The sequence below is a fragment of the Sphaeramia orbicularis genome, chromosome 12, assembly GCF_902148855.1.
Source record: "Sphaeramia orbicularis chromosome 12, fSphaOr1.1, whole genome shotgun sequence".
NCBI lineage: Eukaryota > Metazoa > Chordata > Actinopteri > Kurtiformes > Apogonidae > Sphaeramia > Sphaeramia orbicularis.
Genome location: NC_043968.1, coordinates 42,703,127 through 42,729,581, shown reverse-complemented (window position 1 = coordinate 42,729,581; position 26,455 = coordinate 42,703,127). Strand labels below are relative to the sequence as shown.

Genomic DNA, 26,455 nt, shown 5'->3' with positions numbered 1-26,455 from the left:
TGCATCTGACTTCAAATGATGTTCCTCTTTTAACCCACAGACATTTTTAAGAACAGGTCCACACTTTTAATGTCACTGTTGGGTTTTTCATATAACAGACCTATGAAGTATTTCGTCTTACCATAGTGCATGTAGCAGTTTCCTTTTGTGGGGTCTAGTTGAATCGCTCTTAGATAGTACCTCTCTGCTTCAGTCTTCTGCCCCTGAAGGAGGAGAGAAATTCTTGATAATGCATTGATGATTTAGTTGCCATTTTTGTTTTGTTACGATGCATCAAGACCTAAAACTGAGATATAAGTGTAACTATTCAATAATAAGCCAAGGATTCCAAGAAAAAAATCAAGGAAAATTTGTAAGACCAGTGATCCCCAGTTTGAGTAAGCCACATAACATTGAGTCTGGAAAATATCGGAAGATGAATTACACAAATGTTTGTGAGCATGGACTTGCAAACAAACTGAGGAGGATATCATTTCTTTTGGCATGAAGCTCTATCTCTCCACCTCCTTTGTTTCATGCTTCAGTAGTGATTGCTACCATATTGCCAAAGGACTTGACATGCAATAAGAAATGAGAAGACTGGGCATATTAGACATGCTTCATTACCTTCATCATGTGCCTACAATAACTTTGGATGAGTGAGAAAATATAGACCCTAGAAAGCTTATTTCATATTTTCTCTGGCTCTCCTTTTTTTACATTCAATTAACCCTTTTGTCTGAGGCTGTCCATCAGAACTGACAGTAGAGTGTTTGCATTCACTTGGGATGACTTAAATAGCAGCCAAAGATTTGTTTCTGTTCATTTCATACTTTGTTGTTTCAAATTTATATTTAAATATTTAAATATCTGTTCTTAGTTATTACTGAAAGACAGCAGTTAGCGTTTATGATATATATCTGACTTTAAAAACAAAAAATCAGGTGAACATTTACTGTCAAAAAGTGCCAGTAAATGCTGCAGCATGTGTCTGACACATGCTGGTGCTCTAATATCACATTTTTGACTTGGCAATAAATTAGGTAAATTAGGGACATCAGGATTTGCATTTGTTTGCTTCTAGGGGAAGTATTTTTCTTTCAAATATGAGCATCTGTGAATGGGCAGAGACAATTAAATTAGTTTTGATCTGTTTATGCTCCCGTCTCTAAAATTGAAGTACAGCGTGACTTTGAAGATCTTTGAATGCAACAAATATCTTAAGTTTCAGAGGAAAACAACCATTCAGCACACGTTAGGGTGAACCACAGTACAAGACTTTAGTATGACCTTTTCTCTCCATGTCTGTATTATCATTTGACTCTAGTAGGACGGCCAAAATGTTGCCGATGGAATGATTCAATAAGGAAGCAATGTAATTGCATTATAAGCCTGTCCACTGGCCCATTGTCCAAGGTCCATCCAATCTCCTGTTCCTTAAGCCCCGGAGTGGAGGGGGCCCACCTTATGTGTCAGGGCCCTGAATGAATCTGCCCTGAGCCTGAGGGAGCACAGCAGATGTCCAGCGACCCTGGGTGACTAATCTAAACCTGTGCTTTGCTTTAGATGTGTAATTGTGTGTGCTATTTACATCATCAAATCTTTCAAAGCAAAATATCAAAATTAAAGTATACTCTAAAGTTTGCTACTGTAAGCATGAACTAAGTAGGTCTGAAAGGGCACTGCAGGTTGTTTGTGACTTTTACTTAGCGCCGGAGGCTCTGGAGGGAGAGAGGTCAAACATGTCTAGAGGTCACATGGGCACACACGGTTCAACTCACACTTCCAAACTTAAGTCAGCTGCGAACACAACTGTTGTCACAAATGGGGTTGTAAGAGCACAGGCTCTATGGATTTTTCAGCAAAAGAAAAAAAAGAAATCCAAGAAAACATTTGGGTAGTTGTGCAAACTGTGCCCTTGAAGTCTTCTCACCCTCACTTGTACAGATACACACAGCAAGAGGTGGAAAAACACACACAGTCTGGAACTCATCCAATCACAGAGGGATACCTTTCATCCACATCAAACAGCCCATGTTTGTGACCTTCAGATACAAATTTATGCAGCTACTAGATAGCTATTTTTCAGCTATTTGGTATCAGTACTTAGGGTCAAGTCACACTCTACATATCATTCCATTCATTTGCCGTAATTCCTCCAGACTTCACATTGCTTTGGATCTCATCCAATTTCAGTAGAGGTCAAACATGATATTCACGAATGCATCACAGGCCCTTTGGCTGACTTCTGATCGGGAAGAAGAGTTTGTTCAGTGTGCACCTGTGAGAAGCAGAAGCTCACACCTCATACGAATTATCTCAGTTCTTAAGGCTCTGCAGAGGGATCGACAGGATGAGTCCACCTAGCACCATCGTTCCATAAAATCACTCAATATGCATTATTCATCACTTCACTTTGCCACTCCAGGACTCATTTAATTACACTCAGCCTAATAGTTAACCACTGCAATCATTATTTAGATAACGCTTTGACTTGCCTCATGCCTGGTTTGTGGATGTGTATGTATTTGGACTCACAATGATGGATAGCAGTTTGCCATAAGTGAGGTGGGCAGGGATATGGTCGGGCTTGGCCCTGAGAGACTCTCTGTACCAGTGACCTGCTTCCTCCAGCTTGTTCAGCCTCATGTAGGCCTCTCCTGGAACAGAACAAAGGCCAGGGTTCAGTAATATTAGCATGCAGTGTCAGGGATGATACTAAAAAAAATATCCAAAAGGTCAGCATTGCTCATGCAATACCTCAGAGAAGTTTAATGAGGAACACACTGTATTAGGAATAATAATTTAGCTTGCAACAATATAAGATTCTGTTTGAACAAGTTTGTATGAACTTATTAATGGTCCCTGAGGTTCAAATGATGAGCTGATGACATCAGTATCCTCTGGACATCACACTAATGCATCCATTCAATTCCTCCATCCAACTGAATAAACACCCTTCATATTGTCATTCAGACCATCCGAAGAGTTTCTGCAGACATCACACTGCAATTTCTGTCACAATGAGATTCCAATAATGTAATTAGTGTTATAATAACAAAGAGGCAGATGTGATTTATTAAAGAGATTAGCTTTAATCCTTTTCTCCAGGACACACTTCTACACAAGGCCTGTGGACACATTTAAGAGCTGTTGGGATTAAACAGGTGGCTCCAGCCTGTTTGAGTTTTAATGGAATTACTTTGTCAATTTCTTTTATTAAGGTCAAAACTCATAAAGTAAATATAAAACAAACCAACTAAACACAAGCCTAACTATACAGCTTTCATATTCTGTTAAGGTAAAGTCAAGTATATTTACTGATTTATGTTATCTCCTCTATACTGTATATGACTGATTCCTACATTACAAATAGGTATAGATGGGTAGTAATTTATTGTGTTGTTTCTAGCCTCCATGCAAATAAAACATACCAAAAGAACTTTGTCTTTGTTCCTGTATTTCATGAATAAAACCAAAAAGCTTAAATCAACTATTATATCAAACCAAAGACCTACTCAGAAATTAAAGACATCATTATATAGTAACCAGTAAAACAGAAAATGGGCTTCAACTTCAATCTCACCTAAATCACATACGAAGCAATAATAAGGACCAGGGTGAGGCAGGCTACAACAGTAACTTACCCATCATGTTGAAAAGGCTGTGTGGTGCAAACTGTCTGGGCATTTTCTGTACTGCTTCCCTATAAATAGACAAGGCCTCCTGGAGTGGAAGAAAAAAGGTGATTTAGCAAGTTTAACTTTTGTTTCTTATCAGCACTATGCAGGCCTGGTAACTGATGGATCCTTATTTTGTAAAAAAAACAAACAAAAAAAAAAACAAAAACAAAGAAACAAAAAAACAAAAAAAAACACCCTCCTTATTCTGTGTATAGTAACGTCTTAGTGTTAAACTGTGAGTTTACATTAGGTGTATTTATTTAAATAAACTAACCTCCTGCTGGCCCTGTTCATGGAGCAATTTTCCTAAATTGTACAGGCAGCTGGTGACAGAGCTCTTGTGAGCATGGGGGTCCTTCAAGTTCTCATCGGGAATGTCAGCACAAGTCAAGAAGGTGCGTTTAGCTTCTTCCAGATTGCCTTGGTTCATTAGGATGATACCTGTATTCAGATAGGCAGCTGTGGGAGAGACAGGGGGTATACACAGATGAGGACAGTCTGGAAGATACATCATACATACAACCAAAGGGGGATGAAGTCAAATATATATTTAAGCAAATGTAAAAAAAAAAAAAAAAAAAAAAATGTTAGCTATGGTGAAAAAAATAAAACTGAGGTATGGCAGAAGACTGTCATAATACCCAATCAAGATGAAAAAAAAAAAAAAATCTGTCCTATCTCATGAAAATGTCCTTGACCAGAGCCTGTTACAGTAAAAGATGGGGCCTCATCACACATGTGAGCAGTCAAGTGTGAGATTGAAACTCATCCTTTTACTGTTCTACTGAATTACACCAATATGGGATTTAAAAGACCACATGGCTAAAGAACATCTAATTCAGTATAAAAATTGACACTTGCACCCTTAGCTCACGTTTTATTCAGCCAAAGAGAAAGTTTTCCGATTTGTGTGTCACATATTAACATCTTAATTGCTGATAACTGGCCTTTTAATCACGTGCGCTTCAGTCATAATGAATTATATTAAGGCATAATTCATTTCTTCTCACTCACATGCCAGTGTGGGCCGACTTGCAATGGCCAGTTTGTAATAATGCAGTGCCTCAGAAAAACGGTCATTCTCCTGAAGCAGCAAACCCCTGTTATAGAAAAAAACAAAAAACAAACAGAGGATTAGTCTTTTTTCTTTAATATCTGTCAAGGTAAAGTAAGCTATGACCAAAATTATGGTGTGCCAAAGTGATGAGGAGACTTTGGCTGGAATCAAGGTAATAAAAATATAATAAAACGCTTTGGCAGCTTTTGTATCTTTTACTCAATATTGCAATGCTTTACCCAATAAATGCAACCATCCATCACTTTCAAATAGCACCTCCGTTGTAAAGAATGCACAAACATCATTTTGGTTTTCCCCTCTCCCTGTGTTGCTTTGCCAACTTCCTGACACCCGTAACTTGAGAGGGAACAGAGAAGTTGGTAGAAAAACAGTGTCAGCATAAGAGCTAGAGACATGGGTCTGCTATGAGGTTTTGGCACCTCTGACACCTCAAGTTGCAGGGTTGGAAGTGGCTTTTGTGTTCTGCCACAGGGCCCATGAAACCACAACTAATCAAATCAGCAGCAGAAGGTACAAAGAGCCACCAGGGACACACAAAGTTACCTTTTTATAAATTCTTGCATCATACCTTGCTTTGCGCCTCACTTGCTCCTTTTGTCCTCTATTAGATCTATTTTTGTTTTTGCTGTCTTTTGGTTCTTGTCACTCACTCTCTCTCTGTCTTTATGCCTCAGCCCTTCTCCCATTTCCATTTCTCTGTCTATTTTCTCTCCTTTCTTGTTCTGCTACGGTAATCTCAAGTGATGGATGGGAGGGATTTCTACTCGTCTGTGTCAAGATGTTGCAAACAGGAGGAGGAGGAGGAGGAGGAGGAGAGCATCTTTAACACTCACAGGTTATACAGCATGTCAGCCATGTTTCCTCGGTAATGCAGAGCGTTTCTGTACGCCTTTTCTGCCTCCACCATCTTGCCCTGGTTCTTCAGTACGTTCCCCAAGTTACCCCAGGCTAAAGGAGACACGTGTCAGTCAGAAGAGAGTGAAACGATACAATGTTAGCGAAATATTAAAACAATGCTTTTGATTTAATATTGTCATTCATTAATTGAACACAAAAAAACCCAAAAAACTGTTATTTAAAGACATAATATGTACAGATCTCCACTGAATGTCTAATGCTTCCTCTTGGCTAAATACACAACAATGGGAGGAACGGAGATTGAATGAACTCGACAATTTTAGTGGCATTAGTAAGAACAAACTAGTGTATCAGAGAACTAAACGTTGGTGGTTGGTCCATACAGGTCCTTAAGATTACATTAAGAAGATCTATTAAAACCTATATATAAAGTATATCTGAGACAAAAATATATTTGACTTATTTTAATGTAATACTCAACGTGTAGCTCATGTAAACATTTACTGAGGTTGTTTTTAACTTTACTTAATTTCTGTGTGAACATTTACCTTCTGTTCTGCAGGGCGCTGATAAAATTCTTGTGTATGTGGTTCATAAAAGTTTTTTCAGAACAGGTAGTTTTCCTCTCGTTGAAGGATTAAAGATTAATCTGGAGTCGTTAATTTCTTTGTCATGTAGCCAGTCACATTTATTTATTTATTTTATTTATTTTTTCATGTGATTGGATATTTTTCGCTGGTTTGTGAAGTTGTCTTGAGTAAAAGACAGATACTTTCAGGAATCCTGAAGGAACACAAAGCAGATACTTAACCTGTGCAGGTAACAGTTTAGTCCTGTCCAGTCTGTTACACTTAAAACACCACCTTGCCATTTGGAGCCCAGTAATCATAATGTAGCGCTCCATTTGGGTAGGTGGTCTGTGATCTAGAGGTTAGGTTATGGTGTTGCCACCAAGGAAACAAGGGTTTGAATCCTGTGGAGCATTAAGGTTTTACTCTTTTTTCTCATTTGTCATTGAGAAAAAAACACATTAAAATGCAAATGGTTTTGAAGAGATTTACGTGTGATTTTTGAGTTGGGAGATTATAACCTAATTATAACCTAATACGACTGTATGAGGAAAGAGAGTCACATAATGGCATCAAATTTGGAAATGTATAGAATTAAATCTATGTGTTTGCCTTCTGTTCAGAAAAACTGAACTTGGCATGTATACTGTACATAAATTAAAGGAGTGATGCTTTTCTTTTTTTGAATGGAATTATCAATTTTAGGGCATTTCCCTGTGGTCTACATAAACTGTAAATGCTAAAAAAAAAAATGCAAGTGGACTTCGGTCAAACATTACAAAGAAAGGCTTATAACAAGAATTATCAGATGACTGAAACATTAATACCCCCCACCCCACCCCCTTTGTTCAGGATCAGCCGTCAAGAGAAATAAAACATTGTCCTAATTGTTTCGAAGTGGTTATGTTCTAAATCTATGGTAACCGAAAGAGGGATTATTACTGTATGAGTCTGTACAATGGGTTTTTATTTGAGGAAAATTGAACATATTATGCCTTTAAAATAAGAAATTAGCGCTCATGTTTAGAAAGAATCCTCTTTTACCCTTTCGAGCACTTTACATCAGAGAAACTAAACAAACCTAACTCATTTACCTCTGGTTTCAACAGTCTTTGTTATGGTGCGATGTGAGTATTAAGTGGCTACACTTGAGCCTAGTGATGACACTTTTTGATCTTTTTTGTTTTACCTTTAGCAGGGTTTACAGTGATCCCAGACTTGTAGAGGTTCTCCTCATTGCTCCAGTCCCTGTTTCTTTGAATAGTTTTGAGTCCATTCAGCAGAACTAGTCCTGCGCAAAGACATAAAATTAAGGCCTTGTTGCCACTAGTCCTCAGTCTGACATATAAGACTCTTGCACCTGTAGCAACCAGTAAGCAAAAGCCTATACTAGGAATGTATAGTACCCTCTCTGCAATTACAAATCCTACATAAAAGAAGAGATTGGTCGCTGGAAGGAATGGTAATGATAGGATGCATAATGAGAAGAGTACAAGGTTTTCTGTTGGAGGCAGAGATGTCCATTGAGGGCACTGGTGAAGTCCAGCTGACCCGTTCAGGGTGGTCTTTGGCGGCCCCTGCTCGGAGTTTATGTTATGGTTTGTGTCAGCGGCATGGTAGCCATTTCCATTTGTGATTGATTTCCCATTCGTGACCTGGGCTTTCCCATTGGTCTCCTTAACTTTGGATGCAGGGCCATAGAGACCAAAAAGAGCCAAAAGGATAAATCCACCATAAAAGGCAACAGTGTGAAGGTTCCTCCAGTCAGCCAGAGACCTGACCAAGGGCACAGCGTCCATGGACCAATCAAAGCTGAGTTTGTCAGGGCAGAGGAGGAGCCAGGTGTTGGCGGCAGGCAGGTAGAGGAATGTTAGTGTTCGAGTGAGAAAATGAGATGAGTCAGCTGCAGGGTTGTCAGAGTTAGAGAAGTTGGGAGGCTTATTGCCCATCCAGTAAAGGCGAGCTGACAGCAGAATCACTCCCCAGGAAGCCAGCGCACCGAGACTCAGCAAAACACTGATGTTCTTTTTCTGAAAGAGAAAAAAAAATACACTGAAGGAAAAAACCTAAATCAACATTTCTATTCACAGGCGCTTGTTTAACACCACAATATTTTGTCTCTCTTCCAGAGCAAGTAAAATTGTTTCTTTTAGGCAGATCATTTTAATTCCTGTTATTCAAGACTCACACTGCAGGAACAATAGTCTAATATGTATTTATCTCAGTATGAACTATAAAAGTTGGATTTCAATATCCATCTTTGCTAAAAACATTCATTATTCCACTGCTGTTTATAAAGAGAAACTACAGTACATACTGCTGTCTCTGGAATGTTTTTGATAGCTTCCTGGAACATAAACCATGCTCACATACAATTATGCACTGCTCTATAGCATTGACATAGTTCTTCAAATTAAAATGCACCAAAGCCAAAAACAACATCATTCTGTTTATATGGAGAAAATGTGAAATATGACATACCCAAACTGTTGAAAGACACATTTGGATTTAGGCAGCTATGTCACTTTCAGTCAGCAGCTGTTTTTTTTAAATGGAATATTCCAGCTGGTGAAATATGTATTATGAGTATGACATATGGTTTGCCAGTAAATTTTTAAACAGACAAGACAAGAACTTTTATTGAGGATAACAGGGGAAATCAAGTCCAAAATCAAAAATGGAGAAAACAGTGCTTTGATAGAAGATACCATGGTGAGATACTGTATGCTTTTAGCACTTTCCATAAATTCGTAATCCAAGCACCCTCCATTTCTGACCCAGTTGGGGTCAACTTTGAAGTAAATTTGTAGCTTGAGGAGCTTTCCTCTAATTCTTTTCTTGTTGCCTGACTGGGTTCCAGTGAGTGTGACTGGTAATCAGCTTAGGACTCACTATGTTGGTATGTAGATGCTGTTTACATCTCATAAGAGTATTATTTCTGTAGCATGATCACCATTAGGTCCTCTGTCACGCAACACCTTTAACACCTAAACTGTCACAAGCCAAAACCTAAACTCACTGCAACCCAAACTAAACAGTTCTTTTACACGCATATTAAAAATAGCACAAGCTCAAAATGAACTTAATGGGTATATTGATGCACTGTTAGAACAAATTGCAGAGAACATCTGATGAAGGACAATTTCTTTACAGAATCAGGGGAAAGTCATTTTGATCAAATTAGGTTCAAATCCAGAAATCTGAACTATGTGATACACCCCAGAGCCAAAGCATAACTCATTTCAGTTGCCTGACAATGGTCTGGATAGATGTCTGCAAGTCTGCAGTATGAGTTACAGTTGTTTGGACATGACAAGGTTGTATGATCACATCCCTGACCTCTTGACAGTTTATCACCGGTGTTTTACATGCAGCTGACATAGTGAGTGACAAGGAGAAAAGGATGAGGTGTGGCTGCAAAAGCAATGACTAGAACAGTTTTCATTTTCTGTCTGACAGATGCTGTCATGTGTGATTTATGCACAAGTTGATTTTGATGTGAGGCTTTCTGAAATCAATTACTAGTTAAATCTGATTTAGCAGTGTTCTTATGCCAGGATTAAGAAAATCAGATTTCATTACTTCAGGAAAACCATGATTACTGGAATGTAGTATAAGAAATGGCTTACTGACAAAGACAGCTTGGTTTAGTCTTAAAAATATGCATTCTAGTCACTTTTTATTTATCCAGTGGACTAACGATGACATAACATTGTGAGTGAAGATTGTTAGGATATTCCTCACCTCCTATTTTGTGACCTAATTTATTATTTCTGAGCGCCAGTGTAATATGAACTTTATTTGAACCTCTCCGGGGGGAAATAGAACTGTTTGTGCAGTATGTGTGTACACCTCTGAGTGTACTTGTGTGTGCTGTAAGGGTTGTTTATACAGTGGTTTATGTATTGGTGTTGAAATGGTTGTGTTATCATCTCTGGTATAAGCGATAGTTGCAATTACAGGCCTCATTATTCAAAGCATTCATCCAGTGTTTTATGACGCGTTTACATACTTCTGTAGTAATTCAAAGTTTCGGTGTAATCGGCTCTGAATGCATTGCAAATACAGATATCATCTGATTTAACACTCGTATGGAGCAAGGAACCATCTTCCATTTGTCATGTTTTGGACTGCAGCATGCTTGATTAAATTCATGTGTTATCCATAACAAACTTATAGAGGGATTAGAATAAGCGGTTTAACGTTGACTCGCCTGATCAACTGGCTCCAGTTCAGTTGTTGATTCCTTCAGATCAAAAGTGTAAAAGCATGATCCCTGAGGAGGTTAGCTGAGGCAGGAAATGTAACTAGTTAAAGACAGTCACTTAGGAACTAGTTCAATGAGTTCAACATTTTGGATCACTCTCAGATACAGTGAGAAACAGAAAGTGGAAAAAAAATTGGATATTGATTTAGAACACTGAAAGGTGGTACACAAAGGATAAGAGAGAGTGCCTTTTACACAAAAGGGGGATGTGCTTATTGATGGATGAGCCTATATTGCCTGTCAAGGGAGGAAACTGTCTGAGAAATCCAATTTTGCTTGGTATCAGAAGATAAGCCAATTCCAGTAACAGAGTCATTTGTGGTATTTAGGTGAATGAGCTTCATTTTACCCCTCACTGCCTTGTCTATTTCTAAATTGTTCCTTAATTGACTTCCCGATCAATCACACGCAAGTCGTACTGCAGAGCATGGTTGGTTTTGCTTTGCAATGATGTATGAATTTACAAACACAGCAGAAAATATCTACCATTTTCAAACTAATACAAACTTTCTAAGACTGTTTTTTAGAAGAAAAACAGATGAAGTTGGCTATTGGAGTAAACTTTTTGTATTGTGTGTGTAGTTCTTGTCTCTTATAAGAGCAGTGACCAGTACGCCTCCAACATGGCATGACCCTTCCTCTCCCTTAAAACAAAACTGCTGTGGTCAGTTGAAAATGGTACCTCAATAACCAATACTGCCCTTTAACAACAGAATCATTCCCTCTATACTACACCCTCTAATTGCTCTGAAAACTCTTTTATCCTCTCTACTAAGCTGTTGATTTATTGACTTTCCAAACAGTTCCATCTCAGCTTGCCAATCTATGGTCAGAAGAATATTTGCAGCACACTATCCTGACAAATAGTCTTCACTGTTGGCTGCTTTTTGCCTTTGCGGTGAAGTAGAAATCAAAGACTTTCCATTGTTATACTCGTAGGGCAGTATTAAAATAAATCACTGCCATAAAGTGAGCATCTGTAGCTCTCACTGGTAGTCCTGAAATTTAGAGAGCATGTTAAAAATGTAACTGCCCTCAAACTATTCATGAATATTTAAGTTCTAGCAAGAAAATGCAGGCATACAAGAGGCCTAACGTATGAATGTCACCCTTACTATCTGTCCTGCTTGTTTTCAAAGCCTGTTAATATTTATTCAAGTTAATTATTTCAGTATTATTTATGGACCTTACTAATACTATATTAGGGTTAATGATGATGTCTGTCAAACTGAAAACATGAACTGGCGGTAAAACTGAATAGGAAGTAGCTAGCAAGTTTGTTCCCTGTTTTATCCATGAGTCATACTAAAGTCTTCTTTGTTCACTAATGCCAAACACAACCTGTAAGTTCTAACACATAAGCTAAATGTTATGCCAGTGTATAATTGTGGCATTATTTTGATAAGTTTCAACCCTGTAAAATGTCAGAAACATCTTTAATTTTAGCATTACCATGAAGTTCTACTATTAGCACACACCACTAGCCTATCCAGTTAGCATTAGCATATTAGCATTGTATGCAGTCACTCTCTGAAAGCTAAGAGTGTTTGGCTGTTTAAAACCCCTTTAGCCCTATCGGCCCACCCGCGGGCCTAAAAAAATTATATTAATATTCATCTACTATAAAAATATAATAAATCAGGACAATGGATGTTTTTTTCAACTTTTGCTCAAAGTTTAGGCCCTAATATTAATAAAAGTACATCAAAAGTGTATTTTAGTGTGAACATTTAATGTTCAAACATGATTTTTAATCTTTGTGGGGTGAAATATATGTTATTAAAAATCTCCGACTTGAACAATTAATTTATGCATATCATCGTCAATCCAGCTGAAAAAAAACAGACGAGGATAAAAAATTCTAATTTCTCTTTTAGTTTGTTACAGTTCACTCAGGCATAGTAATACATACAGTATTTTAGACAGTGGGAATAGATTCTGTGAGGTCTGTAAATGTCCATAGACACCAAGAACATCCATATGAACCTTATTATTGTGAAGTAATTCTTCATTTACTTTGGGTATGTCTTTTTAGGTGTTTTTCCCCTGAAAATATGGTCAGGGTTAAACAGGTTAAGTAAATGACCCACTATATTGACATTTCATTGGTATAATTTTGCGTTTTTCTGATGCTATTCCAACGCTATTCATGCCGTTGACTGACACAATAAAGTTCATGCATGGGAGCTTAGATGCAGAAGCAGTGAAGGCAGAGTATTACCACTTTCTGTAAATCTACTGGAGTTCTAACTTACGTGACAGATATTTTGCATCTCTACGCAGGCCATATACTGAGAAAATTACCTTATTAAGTTATGTGTATAATACAGCTTACAGTCACTTGGCAACTTTACCGGTATTGTGTGACCAAGCTCATTTTCAGATTGGGGAAGGACTATCTACTTAAATCAATACTTCCTGGTAAATACTGCTTTGCTAACTTGTAAACTAATTCTGATTTAGTCAGGAGTCTAATGGGTGAAATATTTTGTTTGATCAATTATAAACTTAATAACTTTCATAAATACACTAACGTTGACACTTCACATCATCCAATTCCTAAATGTACAATCTGGCACTGTAAACAGAACACATAAATAACACAGGAATCTGTTTTTAAAAGAGGATTTGTTTAAATTTCGCTATTTTCAGTACTTTTACTGCTTTTCCTGGCTGGATTTCTTTAGAACTAACACTAGATGATTGATTGAACTTCATGAAAACTGTGTATCCATGAAGGATGGCTGGCATAATCCGCAGCCAACTGTCAAACACAATATCTGGCTTACTCCAAGTCTTTGAACCTAACGCTCTTTTACATATCTCCTCCACTTTGGATCCTCATTTGGAAATTCAACGTCAATTTCTGTGGCTACTTTTTATGCTTTCACTCTTGAATTAGCCCTTCTCTCATTCTCTCCATACTTAAACATATTAGGCTCATAAGCCATCTTTCAACAGTGTCATTCATTATTAGCTCTGCTTTTATTAATTCCAGAAGTGTGTGGTCTGCATGTTGACACTGTAGCATGCAGAGTGTTTAAAACACATCTGAAGTAACAGTGGGAAACGGCTGACTTCATATGTGCACTGTTTAAAGCAGCTGTAGACTGACGCAACACAGCGAGGGAACAAACTTCTCAACTTTTCTTGTTAAAGTCATGTCCAATTTGAACTGCTCGTAACTCTTTCCAGTATGAGTTGATTCTTTGTGTGTTTTATTCTATTGCTTCTTTAAAAAACCCAATTAACCTATTTATTGCAGTGCTTTGAAATCTATTTTAGGACATATTAAACCTGATTATGATAAAATCAAGCATATATTATCCATAATATCCAATCTATCATCGCTAATCACCCTTTAAAATATTTTACAAAGGGACATTTATTATATTTAAAGGAAAAATCTTACATTAAAGTTGAGAGAGCACCTATATCACTCCACTGTGGAGCAATTCTTTTTCAGTTTCATAAACATGGAAAGGCCTTCAAAGTTTTAGACAGATTGTTTGTAAAGAACACATCTAACAGTGCTCATATTTGATAAATTACCAGTAACATGCTAAATTGTGATGAAAGGTACAATGAGGCATGCATCCAGCTCTTTTTTCAGCTCTCTAATGTCTTTTGGATTCTGCTGACTTGGTGCAACTCACCCAAGTCATCAGACAGCACCACGGATGGCATTGAAAGCCCTGACTTTGATAGAGTGACCTAATTACCCCACACTACTCTCCATGAAAGCCTTGCTGCTGTTCGCACAAAGACGAGTAATGAGATGGGTCGTAGGTTGAAGTCTTGCACACTGTCCATGAGGATAGGTGATCAAAGCCGGGATGCCAGCGGTGTTAATTTGACATTTACACAGCTTCTTGTCTCAGTACTGTAGGGACATCAGTGTCAGCAAGGCTTACACAACAGAGGGATTCTTGTTGCTCATGAAGAGACGTTATGCATCTGATTTAGCTTAATTAGCCCAAATTTATCTCTGACTTAGTTACTCAAAAGACTTTCATACAGTTGTGCTTAAAGCCAACTAGTACCCACTTAAGTGCAAATTGCAAGCACAATAAATATGTTTATATGTCCCAGATGGAACAAAGATGCACTGCATTTGACTTTACAGCATGTTAAAGGGTTTAAGCTAAATAATATCCATGCTGTAGAACTTGCAACAGAGGGCATCATTTCACAGTTGAATGCTTCTGCTACAGGATAATTGGCACAACATTCATCAAACAGTCAGCTGGCTACACTGGACCAAATCTGCACGCCTCTAGTGCTCATTGAGACAAATGAGGAGGAGTGGTCCATATGACTTTAATTGCACACTGGTAAGGATGATATGAAACCCCTTATTTTCCATGTGCCTCAAGTAAAATGCTATCTGTCATCTTTCATTTTGCAAACTGATGTTTCAGAGCAAATATCCAAATGTGTGGAATGTGGAGGATTAGAAGGAGCACAAAATAGTCTTCCTAATTAATCCTTTTTTTTTCTTTTTTTAAGGAAGTGCATTTCATTTCATACCTTTGATTATGGTAATTTAATTCCAGACTTTAAAAGGTATCATCACTGGCATCTTTCTAAAAATTCAGTTGCCTAAAATCTGTGCTCAACTTTGCGTGATTTGCATACTAAGGTTTATCAGTTTACCTAAAGTTCAACAGGAAGACTGATTTATTTTCCTTTCATAATACACACAATAACACAATGGTCCATCCAGGTGATTTCAGGATGTGTGTTTTGTCTGTACTCAGCTTGTCAAGTAAGAAAAAATACAGATGTGTCCTTACAATGACTGCATATCAGACTGATTTCACCTTCATAGCAGAATGCTGGGCTAACTCCACAGCTCCCTTTGTCTTCATCTATTACCTTCCAGCTCTACCTATTTCCTACCTTGTCTCATTTGAAATCTCATCTCAGTCTGATTAGGGAGTTAATAGGATGAGAAATGGAGTTCTGGCCAAACCACATCTGTCCCCTCTACTGCACAGTAGCTGATTTGCATTTCCTTATTGTTTGTGTTTGCAGTGAGGTAACAGCCTGGTAATGTGAAGAGGAGATTTATTTATTTTTTGCTTCACTGTGTGAAGAAAAAAAAAAAACGTATCCGACAGAAAATGTCACAAGGTGCTTGAATTGTGTATTGCTCACAGAATTTCTACCTATATGGTCACCATCCAATACAATAGCAATTTACTGAGGCTCAGCAGTAGTGTGATACAGGAGAAGTCATGTTTTCCATGTGTAATGTACCTTTTGGACACACTGAGTGAGAAAGACCAAGAACAGATAAAGGAAAGGAAGTGACAGCATAGTTTCCCTCTCTGTCGCCTATTCTCTCTTGATATCATTCTCTCCTTTGTGTTCCCATGCGTCATGAGACGTCTGGCTCATAATCGAGGAAATGATTGCCCCCGTGGCTGCCCTGGCACGTAACGAGCTCCCTGCCAAGATAACCGTGACCGGGGCAAAAGTGGAGGGCATTTCTGGATTGATAAATGAACCAGATGTGCTGGCGGTGGTGGCGGACAGTGCTGGGAGGGCTGGCACCAGGACCTGATGGCTGGCACTGGGATGGTGGCAGGAGCTATTGTGTCTGGGCAGGGAGGCTAAGTCTGCTGGTGCTATCACTACTTCCCCATGTGATAAATGCACAGGGAAATGTGATTTTTCATTACAGATTATGACAGGCACTGAGGGTGATGAAATCTTTGACATTGTAATGCAACAGACTGGAACTCTGGAACAAGTAATACTCTAAGTCTTGTAGGTTGTGGTTTCATATGTGACACTTTGTCTCTAGTTTTTTTTTTTATTTATTTAGGGGCAGATGGAGTTGCTCAATAATCAAATAAATGCTCACTTTAAGAAATAACTTTTAGGAAACAGTGCAGCTGTTAATCAGTGTTTTTTTTTTTGGGTGGGGGGTAGTTTTTTGCTGATACAGTGCTCTAGGCGTTGAAGCCTTCACACTAAATGGATGTGTACAATGTGATGTTGCCAGTTTTTCAAATATATTGTATGTACCTTCCATTTCAACAGTAGCTGTAATCCCAAAGGCTTGAAAATGGTAGAATAAAATAACACATAACCTTATACCTACGTAAGGGAAAACTGTTTATGAAAACTGTTCATGACTATTTATTTTCTGTTACTCCAGCAGTCGACGAATAACACAGACTTACTGCTGCATAGCTAGTCTAGCAGGGTTTACAAGTAGCTGAATGGATACAGTCAGGCAGGTGCACATAACCTCACAAGTCCTTCCCATGAAGCACCACAGGGACAGAAATCATTCCAGCTCTCCTTTACTCTCTCCCTCTGGGCTGCATCTCACTGCAAACCCTCTAATAACAGTTCAGGGTTATCACTTTGCCATAAATGATTACTGAAGAAGCCCTCTCACAGGGATGACAAAGCCTTTTACAGGTAGAACACATTTCCATTTGGATGCAGTACATACTCATTTTCCTAAAAAAGTTTGCTAAAGTTCATGTTCTTGATGTACTACTCAGCGTTACATCACAGACATAACAGCAAACACAGGTATTTATAGATGTTTCTGCAAGAAGAAACTGCTATAAACAGATCCTTGTGCATGCACGCATATCCAGAGCAGTCTGTCCTTGCTCAGTAAACCCAAGGGGACTTTTTATTACTCTATTTATGCATTTTACAAGTGTCATTATGTTGACTAAGGAGCAGTTTCTATAATCCAATGTAGAGTGACTGTGCAAAGAGGCTTTCCAGCCAAACACTGACGCCTATAATCAGATGAGATGCTGCGTCCTGCCTGTCCTCCTTAAATAACTTGAGTTTTCCAGGGGAAAATGTAGACCTGCAGAGGAAGCTAAAAGTGTGTGTACATCTGTGTACGTCTATGTATTTTTTTTTTTTTTTTTAGATCTTATTGGACCATTCAAACACACCATCCACTATAGTTTGTCATTTTTCAGGATATATGGTTTGTGACCTTAAAAAACAACTCACTCAAGATTAGCTTTTCCTATTTGACCTCTTTTCCATTAATACACATGCAGAGTATACTGCAGTTGAGATCCTAATCTAGATTAGCTTGCTTTGTGTATCTGTTTACTGCAGCAGACTGAGGAAGGTGGCAGTGTTATGAGGACATGGAAAACATCCCCTCTGCCTACGTTTTTTCCTGTTTAGCAGATGACAAATGAGAAAAGCTTACTCTTCATGCACCAACTGTGTGGCTTGCGCGGGCAAACAGCTTTCCTAATTACTCTCCTAATGAAACGCAAACAGTATGTGACACATGCAATTTCCACATAAACTAGACAATGTGAGGTGCACAAAACAAACCATACAGGAACCGCTAACAGCTGGCTGGCTGGTTTGCCTCTGAGGGAAGGAAGAGGAAACTAGATATGCACAGGCACCCAAGTAGTAACTTGTGAGCCCACTGGCCCCAGCAGCATGCATTCATTTACCTTTCCAAGCAGAAGGAGAAATGTTTGGCGAAATCGGAGTCTGTGGAAAACGAAGAGGTCATACACAGCCGACACAGCCAGCACTGTCACCCCCTGTTCCTTCCACAGCATACTGGCTGCAGCACACCACAGACTCCCAAACAGCCAACCCCAACACCCGGTGAGTGGGCTGCTACCACAGCGCCTGGCATGGAAGGACCCGCGTGGGTCCCCACGAAGTCCACAGTGTCTCACATAGCAGAAAAGAGACAGCAGGAAGAACAACGCAGCGCCGACATCCGCCCTCCCCACCACGCCGGCAACTGCTTCAGTGTGCACTGGATGAGAGGCAAAAAGAAGGCCAGCCAGCAGGCTCCAGGGTCCTCCACCCAACATCGGCCGACTGAATGCTGTGAAAAGGGCTGTGACGAGTGCATGCAGTGCCACGTTCAGCAGGTGGTAGCCCCAGGGACGAAGGCCGTGTAGGGTGTAGTTGAGGCGGAAAGACAGGGTGCAAAGAGGACGAAAGGATTTGTGGCTGCCACTGTGAGTCAGTAGGGTTCCCCAGAAGTCATCATACAGGATGTTGGTCCATGGAGTCTCAGGGAGAAGATCCTGGTTGGTCTTGATGGCTCGGCTGGAAGACAGAAAATTGCAGTTTGAGTCATTTATGCTATAATTCTCCAAAGGGCCCTCTCTCACTGTAATTTGTTATGTTTTTACTTCAGTAACACCAATCTTATTCTCATAAGACACTATGTGTTGAGATAGTTTAGGTATGGCTGAAGGTACTATTACACTGTGTGTTAAGGATGTTTTTTTGCTGTTTTTTAAAAATCATTTTAAATACACAACATGGAATTTCTGCTGCTAGTAGTGGCAATAAAGCTGTAGATGATATTGTTAAATATAGTGGGATTGTGGGAGTTATTGTGAGGGTTATCATCACCACTGCAATGAAAGTCTGATGTGACTCAGGTAGAAATTATGTTTACAGAAAGGCTTATGTATCCAAGTTTTACTCACAGTGCATTTAGTGAGATTTTCAAATCCATGTTATGTAATTTCATTCTAATAAAATAGGTGAAAATAAGTTTAAATGTTTATATTAGTAAAGGGGACATGATGTCACTGAAAGGTAACCAAATGAAACATTTATACTCCATAAAACTCGAGATATTTTGTATAAATTTTATATAAGGCATGTAAAATGTATATGAAAGGTCCAGTAAGTTTAAGAAATGTGATGTTTTATACCTTTAAAGACATATTTGTGAGATTTTAATTGTGGGATGTACGCTTATTTATTGGGGGAAAGATTTTCCACTTTAATGATGATCTTGTCCTGAATCAAATTTATTATAGAATACATTATGACACTAAATGTAATAAATTGCCCACAGAATGTGTGATGAACTGCCAAGATACCTGCACATTGTTACTATAAAAATCACAGCGTACATATGTCACCCGTACCTGAGCACATACATGAGCAGGTGGTTTCACACCCCCGAGGCGGCTGCGGACTCCCTTAATTAGTGAATCATTACTGGGGACACCAGATACTGTATGTTCGTGTAAACTCACGGACTGAAACAAATGAGCCTCGCTGCAGGGATTAAAAGTGATGAATGGGGTGGCAGCTACAACTCAGAACAGAGTGGGAGAAACACCCAAAACACAAATCTAAAAAATGTGAAAATGTGAATGAGTGCAAAATTATTAGTAAATAAAAATAGTGCTGTGTGCAAGGATACAAATGAACACAGAACATGTGTCACAAAGGTGAAAGAAAAGGGATCATTTTACTTTGAGACTAGTGCTTTCCACATATTGTGAATATACTGTAAAGGGGTTGTACTGCAGTTGCACAGTTCATTAAACTTGTGTTATGTTTAATACTTTAAACACTTCAAACCTATTTCAGCAAAGTGAATAACTGTGGGAATCATAATAAAGATTAAAAGAACCATTCAACACCACTCCAACCTGATGTATATTATAGTACATATTTAATTCTACATTAAATTACTCTGAAAAAGTCAGTAAGTCTTTATCTTATTCATTCACTTTTAATTAAAAATCAAGTATAGTGAATAAAACACTGTTGTCTATTTGCCTTTTCTTCTCAGATCCTTGTTTTTCTTCTTCTTCTTCTTCTTTTTTAAATGTTCTACTAATGTTGGACTGAGATTGAGAAGAAAATTCCTCAATTTCCTGAGGGTTCTGCCCAAAGGATCAATAAAGTTCTATCTAATCTAATCTAATCTAATCTAATCTAATCTAATCTAATCTAATCTAATCTAATCTTTAAAAATCCAGGTATAACCATGTGAAAAATGAAAATGTGACAGTTTGCAAAGGCTTATTTGTAAAGAGTTTTCTGTGTTGCAAAGATAAACTTGTTTCTAATATAGAGGCACAGTACTAAAAAGAAGCAGATTATACAAACTGTATATAGCCATGTGTATTATCACTAACGACGAGGGTAGCAAGAAGTGCTAATGACTTGCTAAAAGGGGATTTTTAAAAACTACACTTGGCTATAGTCAGTGAGATCTTATGACCAACTGACTCAAACAGAAGAAACCTATATTACTCTAAAACTGGCCCCTGATCAGTGTAATGCAGTAAAGTAATGAGTTAGTTGATTGCATACAAGAGGAACAACATCGAGTTTTATCCTTGTCCAGTGATTTGTAAAAGATCACATTTCATCCTGGTTTTCTCCTGTAGGTACATGCATAGTTGTCTTAAATGTACAAGCTTCTTATCAATAAGAAGGATTTGATCCTAACTGTCCGTTCTCTCTCAGGGTTCGATTACAATTAACCGTACCATTAACACTGTTTCTGTAGGGAAGCGAGCAGCGTCAGGGGGCCAGCCAAGGACTTCCTTTGTCTACAGACTGTAACTTAGAGTGAAAAAAGAAAAAGAGGGGGAGACAGACTGAGCTGGAAGCCTGTATTGTGCATGAGAGCAAGTGAGGTAAAATCAGATAAAAATGTAAAATTTAAGAATAAAATAATCATGTCACAGGGGCCTATGGATCCAGTGTTGAAGTGATAACTACTCTAAACTTTAATCCTAATTTGAATATATATATATACTTTTTCCTTACAGCCCTGTCATCGCATGAGCTATAGTAAATTCCTCCATTTCCCAGGATTGTTCTTGGTCAGAGGAAAGCTAGTGTGTGTTTCTCAGGCTCTGACTTCAAACAACCAGAGTGGAATTATATTCCGGTATTTCTAAGGACCAGTTACATTACATCATTGAGTTTACAAACCCCTTCCTATTTCACTGGACAGCTGTTCCTCTGTGAGCTATTATTTATAGTTTTATAGTCCAGCTACAGTAAAATGCATGAAACAAGGATGGGAGGACTCTGAATACAGCAAAACATTTTGAAATGTAATCATTATCAAAACTGAGGGTTTTATTGATTGTGTGTTTCCATTAAGTGAAATATCTTGAGAATATATAAAAATATGACATCTCACGTTACCACACTGACTCTATATAGTCCCCCAAATGCACATAAAAGATCTGGATTCATTTTTGGGACAGAATAAATATCGTGTCCATCATAAAATCCTACTGTGGCCATGTTTTGCACTTCACTGTCCCCTCAGGCAATTAAAACACAGTATCAAATCCAAACATGGTTAGATTCATCTTCTCCCAGTTCCCTCGTGTCACTTGGCATGTCTCAATACTCTCTGGTGATAAATAATTTAAATATTCAAATCAGCACAAACCACTCATCTCCCTCCCTGTCCCTGCCTCAAAGGATGAAAAGAATGCATTAACCATGAGGGTTTGAGGAGTGCTCATATGTACTGTGTGTGTGAGAGTTGTGTACAAACACGTATGTGTGTGTACATACAAGGACTACATAGAATACATATGACTGATATCTACATGCAAGGAACGCTGCCTTTGTTTGTGAGTGTGTGTGCATGTATGAGTGTAGGACACTGCAGACTGTGCTGATGGCTTCATTGAGGCCTGCCACAGCAGCAGTGCAGATAGAGTGGTCTCCCGTAGTGATTGCTCTTACAGAGGGAGTCTTTTGTATTCAGCCACCGTATGTGGGGCAGGCAGGCAGGCAGCGGGGCACTCTATTCACAATCCTCAAAGTACAGGACGGGTTTGGGTCTTTTCAATTTTCTTCTTTTTTGTGGGGGGAGGTAAAATTGAGGGGATTTCTATCAGGGGATGAAAAGCAACATTAGTGGGTAGGGATTTCTTTTTTCTTTTTTTTTTTCCCTCCAAGGTCCATTTGCAAAGGGGTGAGGTCTTCTTTCACCTGTCTACTGTTTCTGCTTCTTATACAGAGAAAATTCTACTTCATTCAGTGTTTGGGCATGTGTCTTTTCAATATGCAAATGTAGTACTCCCAAACAGTGATCTCACCACCAGTGATTTGCTTTTTCACTGAAAAAAAATGGTGGCTCTGTCCACAAATGCACAGTAGGCCTCTTTTAGAGGCATTATGCCACTGAGTGAGTATAAAGAAAATGCAAATATAATAAACATACATTCTCTTTTTAACCCTATTTTACGGGGAGCAGACTCAAGCTGCAAGCATCACAGTTATTTGCAATATAATTATAAGGAAGCAAAAACAAGCAGTTTGTATATCTAAATCTATTTGGATCACATTTTCATTTCAGTATTTGTCTGTATTTGAGAATTCAAGATGATCACCAACAAATAATGCACTAGGTGTGTTCAGAGCTATTTCAAGCCTAAAATACACAAAAACATCCCATTATTGTAAAACATTACCCAATAATCCCATAATAATTCAGCAGTGTAAGATAAATCTGTATTTCAGACTCACTAGAATAAGACTAAAGTGAGTTTGGGTGGGACTGGTGTGTGTTCTGGCTGTCCATGTTTCATGGCCACATTATTGCAGAAGATCTAAACCTCTTAACGAAATGCATTAGGCTATTTACTCTACATGTCTATCATTCCCGTCCCTGGCGATTACTCTCCTAATAAACTTTCACAGGGTGATCATGAGGTGATCTTTCCTCTTTGTCAGTTACAGGCTTGAACCAGAATCTACATCATGTAAAAAGTTGTTTCCTTAATTGCATCCTTGTAAAGTAGTTTAAACATTTTCAGATGAAGTCCTCTGCAGTACTTTATAGTCTCTCCCTCTCTCTGTGGTCTGACTGAGTAAATTAAAGATTCCTATTTTGTGTGCTTGAAAGAAAAGCAAAATTTACTGTTACAAAACACCATACTTCAGTCTATTTTAAATGTTTGGGCTCTTGGCTGGCCTGACTGCAGCATGTGTACTGTCCTGTCCACTCTTCTACTAAACATCTGTTGTATAAACTGCCACCACTGAACCTAATCAGGACTGGCTGAATTATAACCTTTGGCTGCAGGCTGCATCCTTCTGCTCCTGACAGCAGTAATGAGATGGATTATCCAAATCATCATATAACAACAAGGTTAAGAGATACTTATCTGGACATTATATCATGGTTATCATCACTACTTTGTTCTTTTTAACTTTTTTTTTCCTCTTTCATTTGTTTCTTTAAAATGAGGTTCATAATTCTGCTTTATGTCCCTCTTTCTCAGATGCCCCTTATCCATCTCCTTCCCTTCATTTGTCACCTTCACATTCCTTTCCTGGTTTGTTAATAACTGCCTGTGATCCAGTCGACTTCTGTGGTACTAAGCCCCCTTCCATACCCTTTGTCTGGCCAATGTCTAATAAATTTCCTGCTCCTTACTGAACAATCACAGTACTAATTAAACACACAGACAGAAAGCTGCAGCACACAGTCCTCTTCACACAATGCTAATCTAGGGCTGGCACACCACTGAAGTAGACATACAACTGATGCTGTTGGTTTTGAGCGGCAATAACAGGAACACGCCTGATCAGGGCTCCATGAGGAGAAGAAGAATCAATTCAAAACACAATAGGACATGGTTGGACCTGGAGCCACTACAGAACCATACTAACACAGGGTGTTTACTTTTTGACACAGGTACTCGCAGTAAAATTTCCTTGATTCATCGTGTTTCAAACCAGATTCCAGGCCTCTACTTTGTGTAATGACTGCGATCTTGTATATTATAAAGCAGATTGTAGAGCATGACAAAATCTTGGTCTGGTCTGAATTAGTTGTCAGATTCAGTGATATCAGTTTGAGAACCCTGTCAAAAATTACAAGATCTAAAAGAAGAAAAGGCAACAATTTCAGCAATTAGTTAGTCTCTTTTTTCAAAGACACTAAGCATTTTCTGGTTCAAGCTTCTACAATGAAATGCTTTGCAGCTTTTGTGTTTTTTCCATTACAAATAAACACAAGAGTGTTACTCAAATGAATCAAGAAGTATAAAGACATCATGTTAGATTCTATGATGATAAAACTTCAGCAATAAGTGAAATTTTCAGGCCCATAAATAATCACTCGCTGCAGCTCTTATATGGATAGTGAAGATGAATGTAAACTTAATGAGGCGTGTAGTCTAGTTTATCTCTGCTGTGTCGATAACAAAGCATCAATTAATGGCTCATCTTGCTTGTCAAAAACTAGTGCTTGGTAATTTATTGACAATATATCAAACAGATCAATTTTTAACTCGAGTTCTCAGAATGATTTGCATTACCTAAGGCTCTCATCTCATCCTCTACCAGTTATTGATTTCAACTTCATTCAGATTCAGTCCTGCGAGCATCAGAAGTGCGATAAAGGGCAGTGTATTAAAAAGAGATGGGGAAAGTGTATGTGTGGGTGGGTGTCACAGTCCAGATCACCCCTGTGTTAATCCAAGGCTAACAGGATTAGAAAGCGATCATAGAGAGCACAGAGTTTATGAGACATGCACAGAGGTCGAGGTCAAGACGTAATCTATTTAAAGTTTTCACTTAAGAACACACAGTCACACTACATATTATATAGTGACATAATATGATCTATACAATATAGTGTCCTGATTCCATGTGGTGCACAGTTGGCAGGAAAACACTGCTGAGCTGTGGCTCTGTTCCCAACAGTCACCACAGCTGCTTGAGGCTAAAAATCCCACAAACTGCACCTCAGTGGTCATTCCGGCAGGGAATTGTATTGTTAAAGACCACATGAGATAAGTGAACACGTGTAGATGGTGATCTGTTCTCACTCTTTTTTTTTTTTTATTTCAGAGGTAACCATCAATCACAGTGCATGGCTGAACAATTATGCATGAGCCCATTATGCTGCTGACTGGGTCTGAGTGAATCATTCATTGGCTGATTATTCGCAGTTATAATCCTGCTGGTATGTGGCCAGACCAAGATGATGATGATAAAAGAGTAAGATGTCAAGGGAGAGGGACAGTTCTCCTGACCAATAATAATGATGCATTTCCTTAATCCAATCAATTTCCTCTGGCCAAAGGTTGTGTTATATTATTTAAAGAAAATACTTAAATGCTTTGATAGAATATTTCCTTTTTTATCAACTCTTTGTCTTTGTTTACATTGTGTATCTGCAGGCTTTTAGGTCAGGAAATGAACATTAAGGGTGTGTTCAAACATCATGCGTCAACGGCAACACTTGCAGAACAATACCTCGGCCAGAAGTGGCACCGCTACTTTCCCACACTCCATCCTATGTCAAACTGGCACGAATATGGGAGGAGAGGGAAAATGCATGAATGTACTGATAGCATTCATAAACTCTGTCATAGTGGCAGTGGCCAAGTCTTGAAAGATTTATGCTTAGCTTTGCAGAGGCTCTCTCTTTTCAGGGGTGTGTAAGACTTTTGACATTAATTTTGCAGATTTTATGCCAGCTCAGGCGCAATTATTTGTTGCTTTCCATCATTTGAAATGTGTGAACAGTGATAAAGTAATGCTGGATGGTGTTCAGCATAGCTGGGTACTGATGACATGAAAAAAAAGGAAACTGGCAAGATTTTCATCATATATATTACTGAAAATAAACCTGAGACACAAAGGATGAACCTTACTTTGTATTCAAGGCAGTAACCTACATTTTTCTCTCCTGCTCAGTTCACTGGATTTATCTTTTCATTGATTAAAAATAGCCCATCTTGCAGCTCCCAGCAATCTTCCTTTGGGTATACAATAAATAACTAAGGAAAACTCTGATAGTTTGGTGAAGTTGGTTAAATTTATTTTAATTCGTAATGGAAAGATTAAGAGAAAACACAATCGATCACACAAAGATTTATATTTGATTGGGTGATATAATGCATAAAAGTATGCAATGACTTTGGGTAGTTCCATTAGCATGAATTCCTACAAATACTCTGAATTGTGAGCATACTGTAAATGCACATTCATAAACACCAGGTACACACATTTACACTTGCAGAAACCTGCACACAAGTTGGCAAAAACACCATCTGACACACATCAAGGAAAACTACCAAAAATGTTTTTCACAGCAATGCTCCAAAAGAGCAAATACCTTCAAGAAAGACTGCAGATAATTACAAACATTGTTATGTTTCACTCACATCAATATGTAACTCAAGTCCAACTGAGTAGTATACATATTCATCATGAATACTTATGAACTGAATTTCTT

General features: G+C 38.4%; 1 protein-coding gene across 1 annotated transcript in view; it reads right to left on the bottom strand.

The window, feature by feature from the left end:
- Nucleotides 1-26,455, bottom strand: part of tmtc2a (transmembrane O-mannosyltransferase targeting cadherins 2a) — a 50,790-nt gene that overhangs the window by 7,608 nt on the left and 16,727 nt on the right. Inside the window, exons 2-9 of the mRNA XM_030150325.1 lie at nt 17,901-18,516; nt 7,357-8,197; nt 5,574-5,688; nt 4,677-4,762; nt 3,937-4,121; nt 3,627-3,705; nt 2,518-2,639; nt 122-203 (exon numbers count right to left, since the gene is read on the bottom strand). Of these exons, the coding sequence (XP_030006185.1) occupies nt 122-203; nt 2,518-2,639; nt 3,627-3,705; nt 3,937-4,121; nt 4,677-4,762; nt 5,574-5,688; nt 7,357-8,197; nt 17,901-18,516 (2,126 nt within the window). The remainder of the gene's footprint in view (nt 1-121; nt 204-2,517; nt 2,640-3,626; nt 3,706-3,936; nt 4,122-4,676; nt 4,763-5,573; nt 5,689-7,356; nt 8,198-17,900; nt 18,517-26,455) is intronic.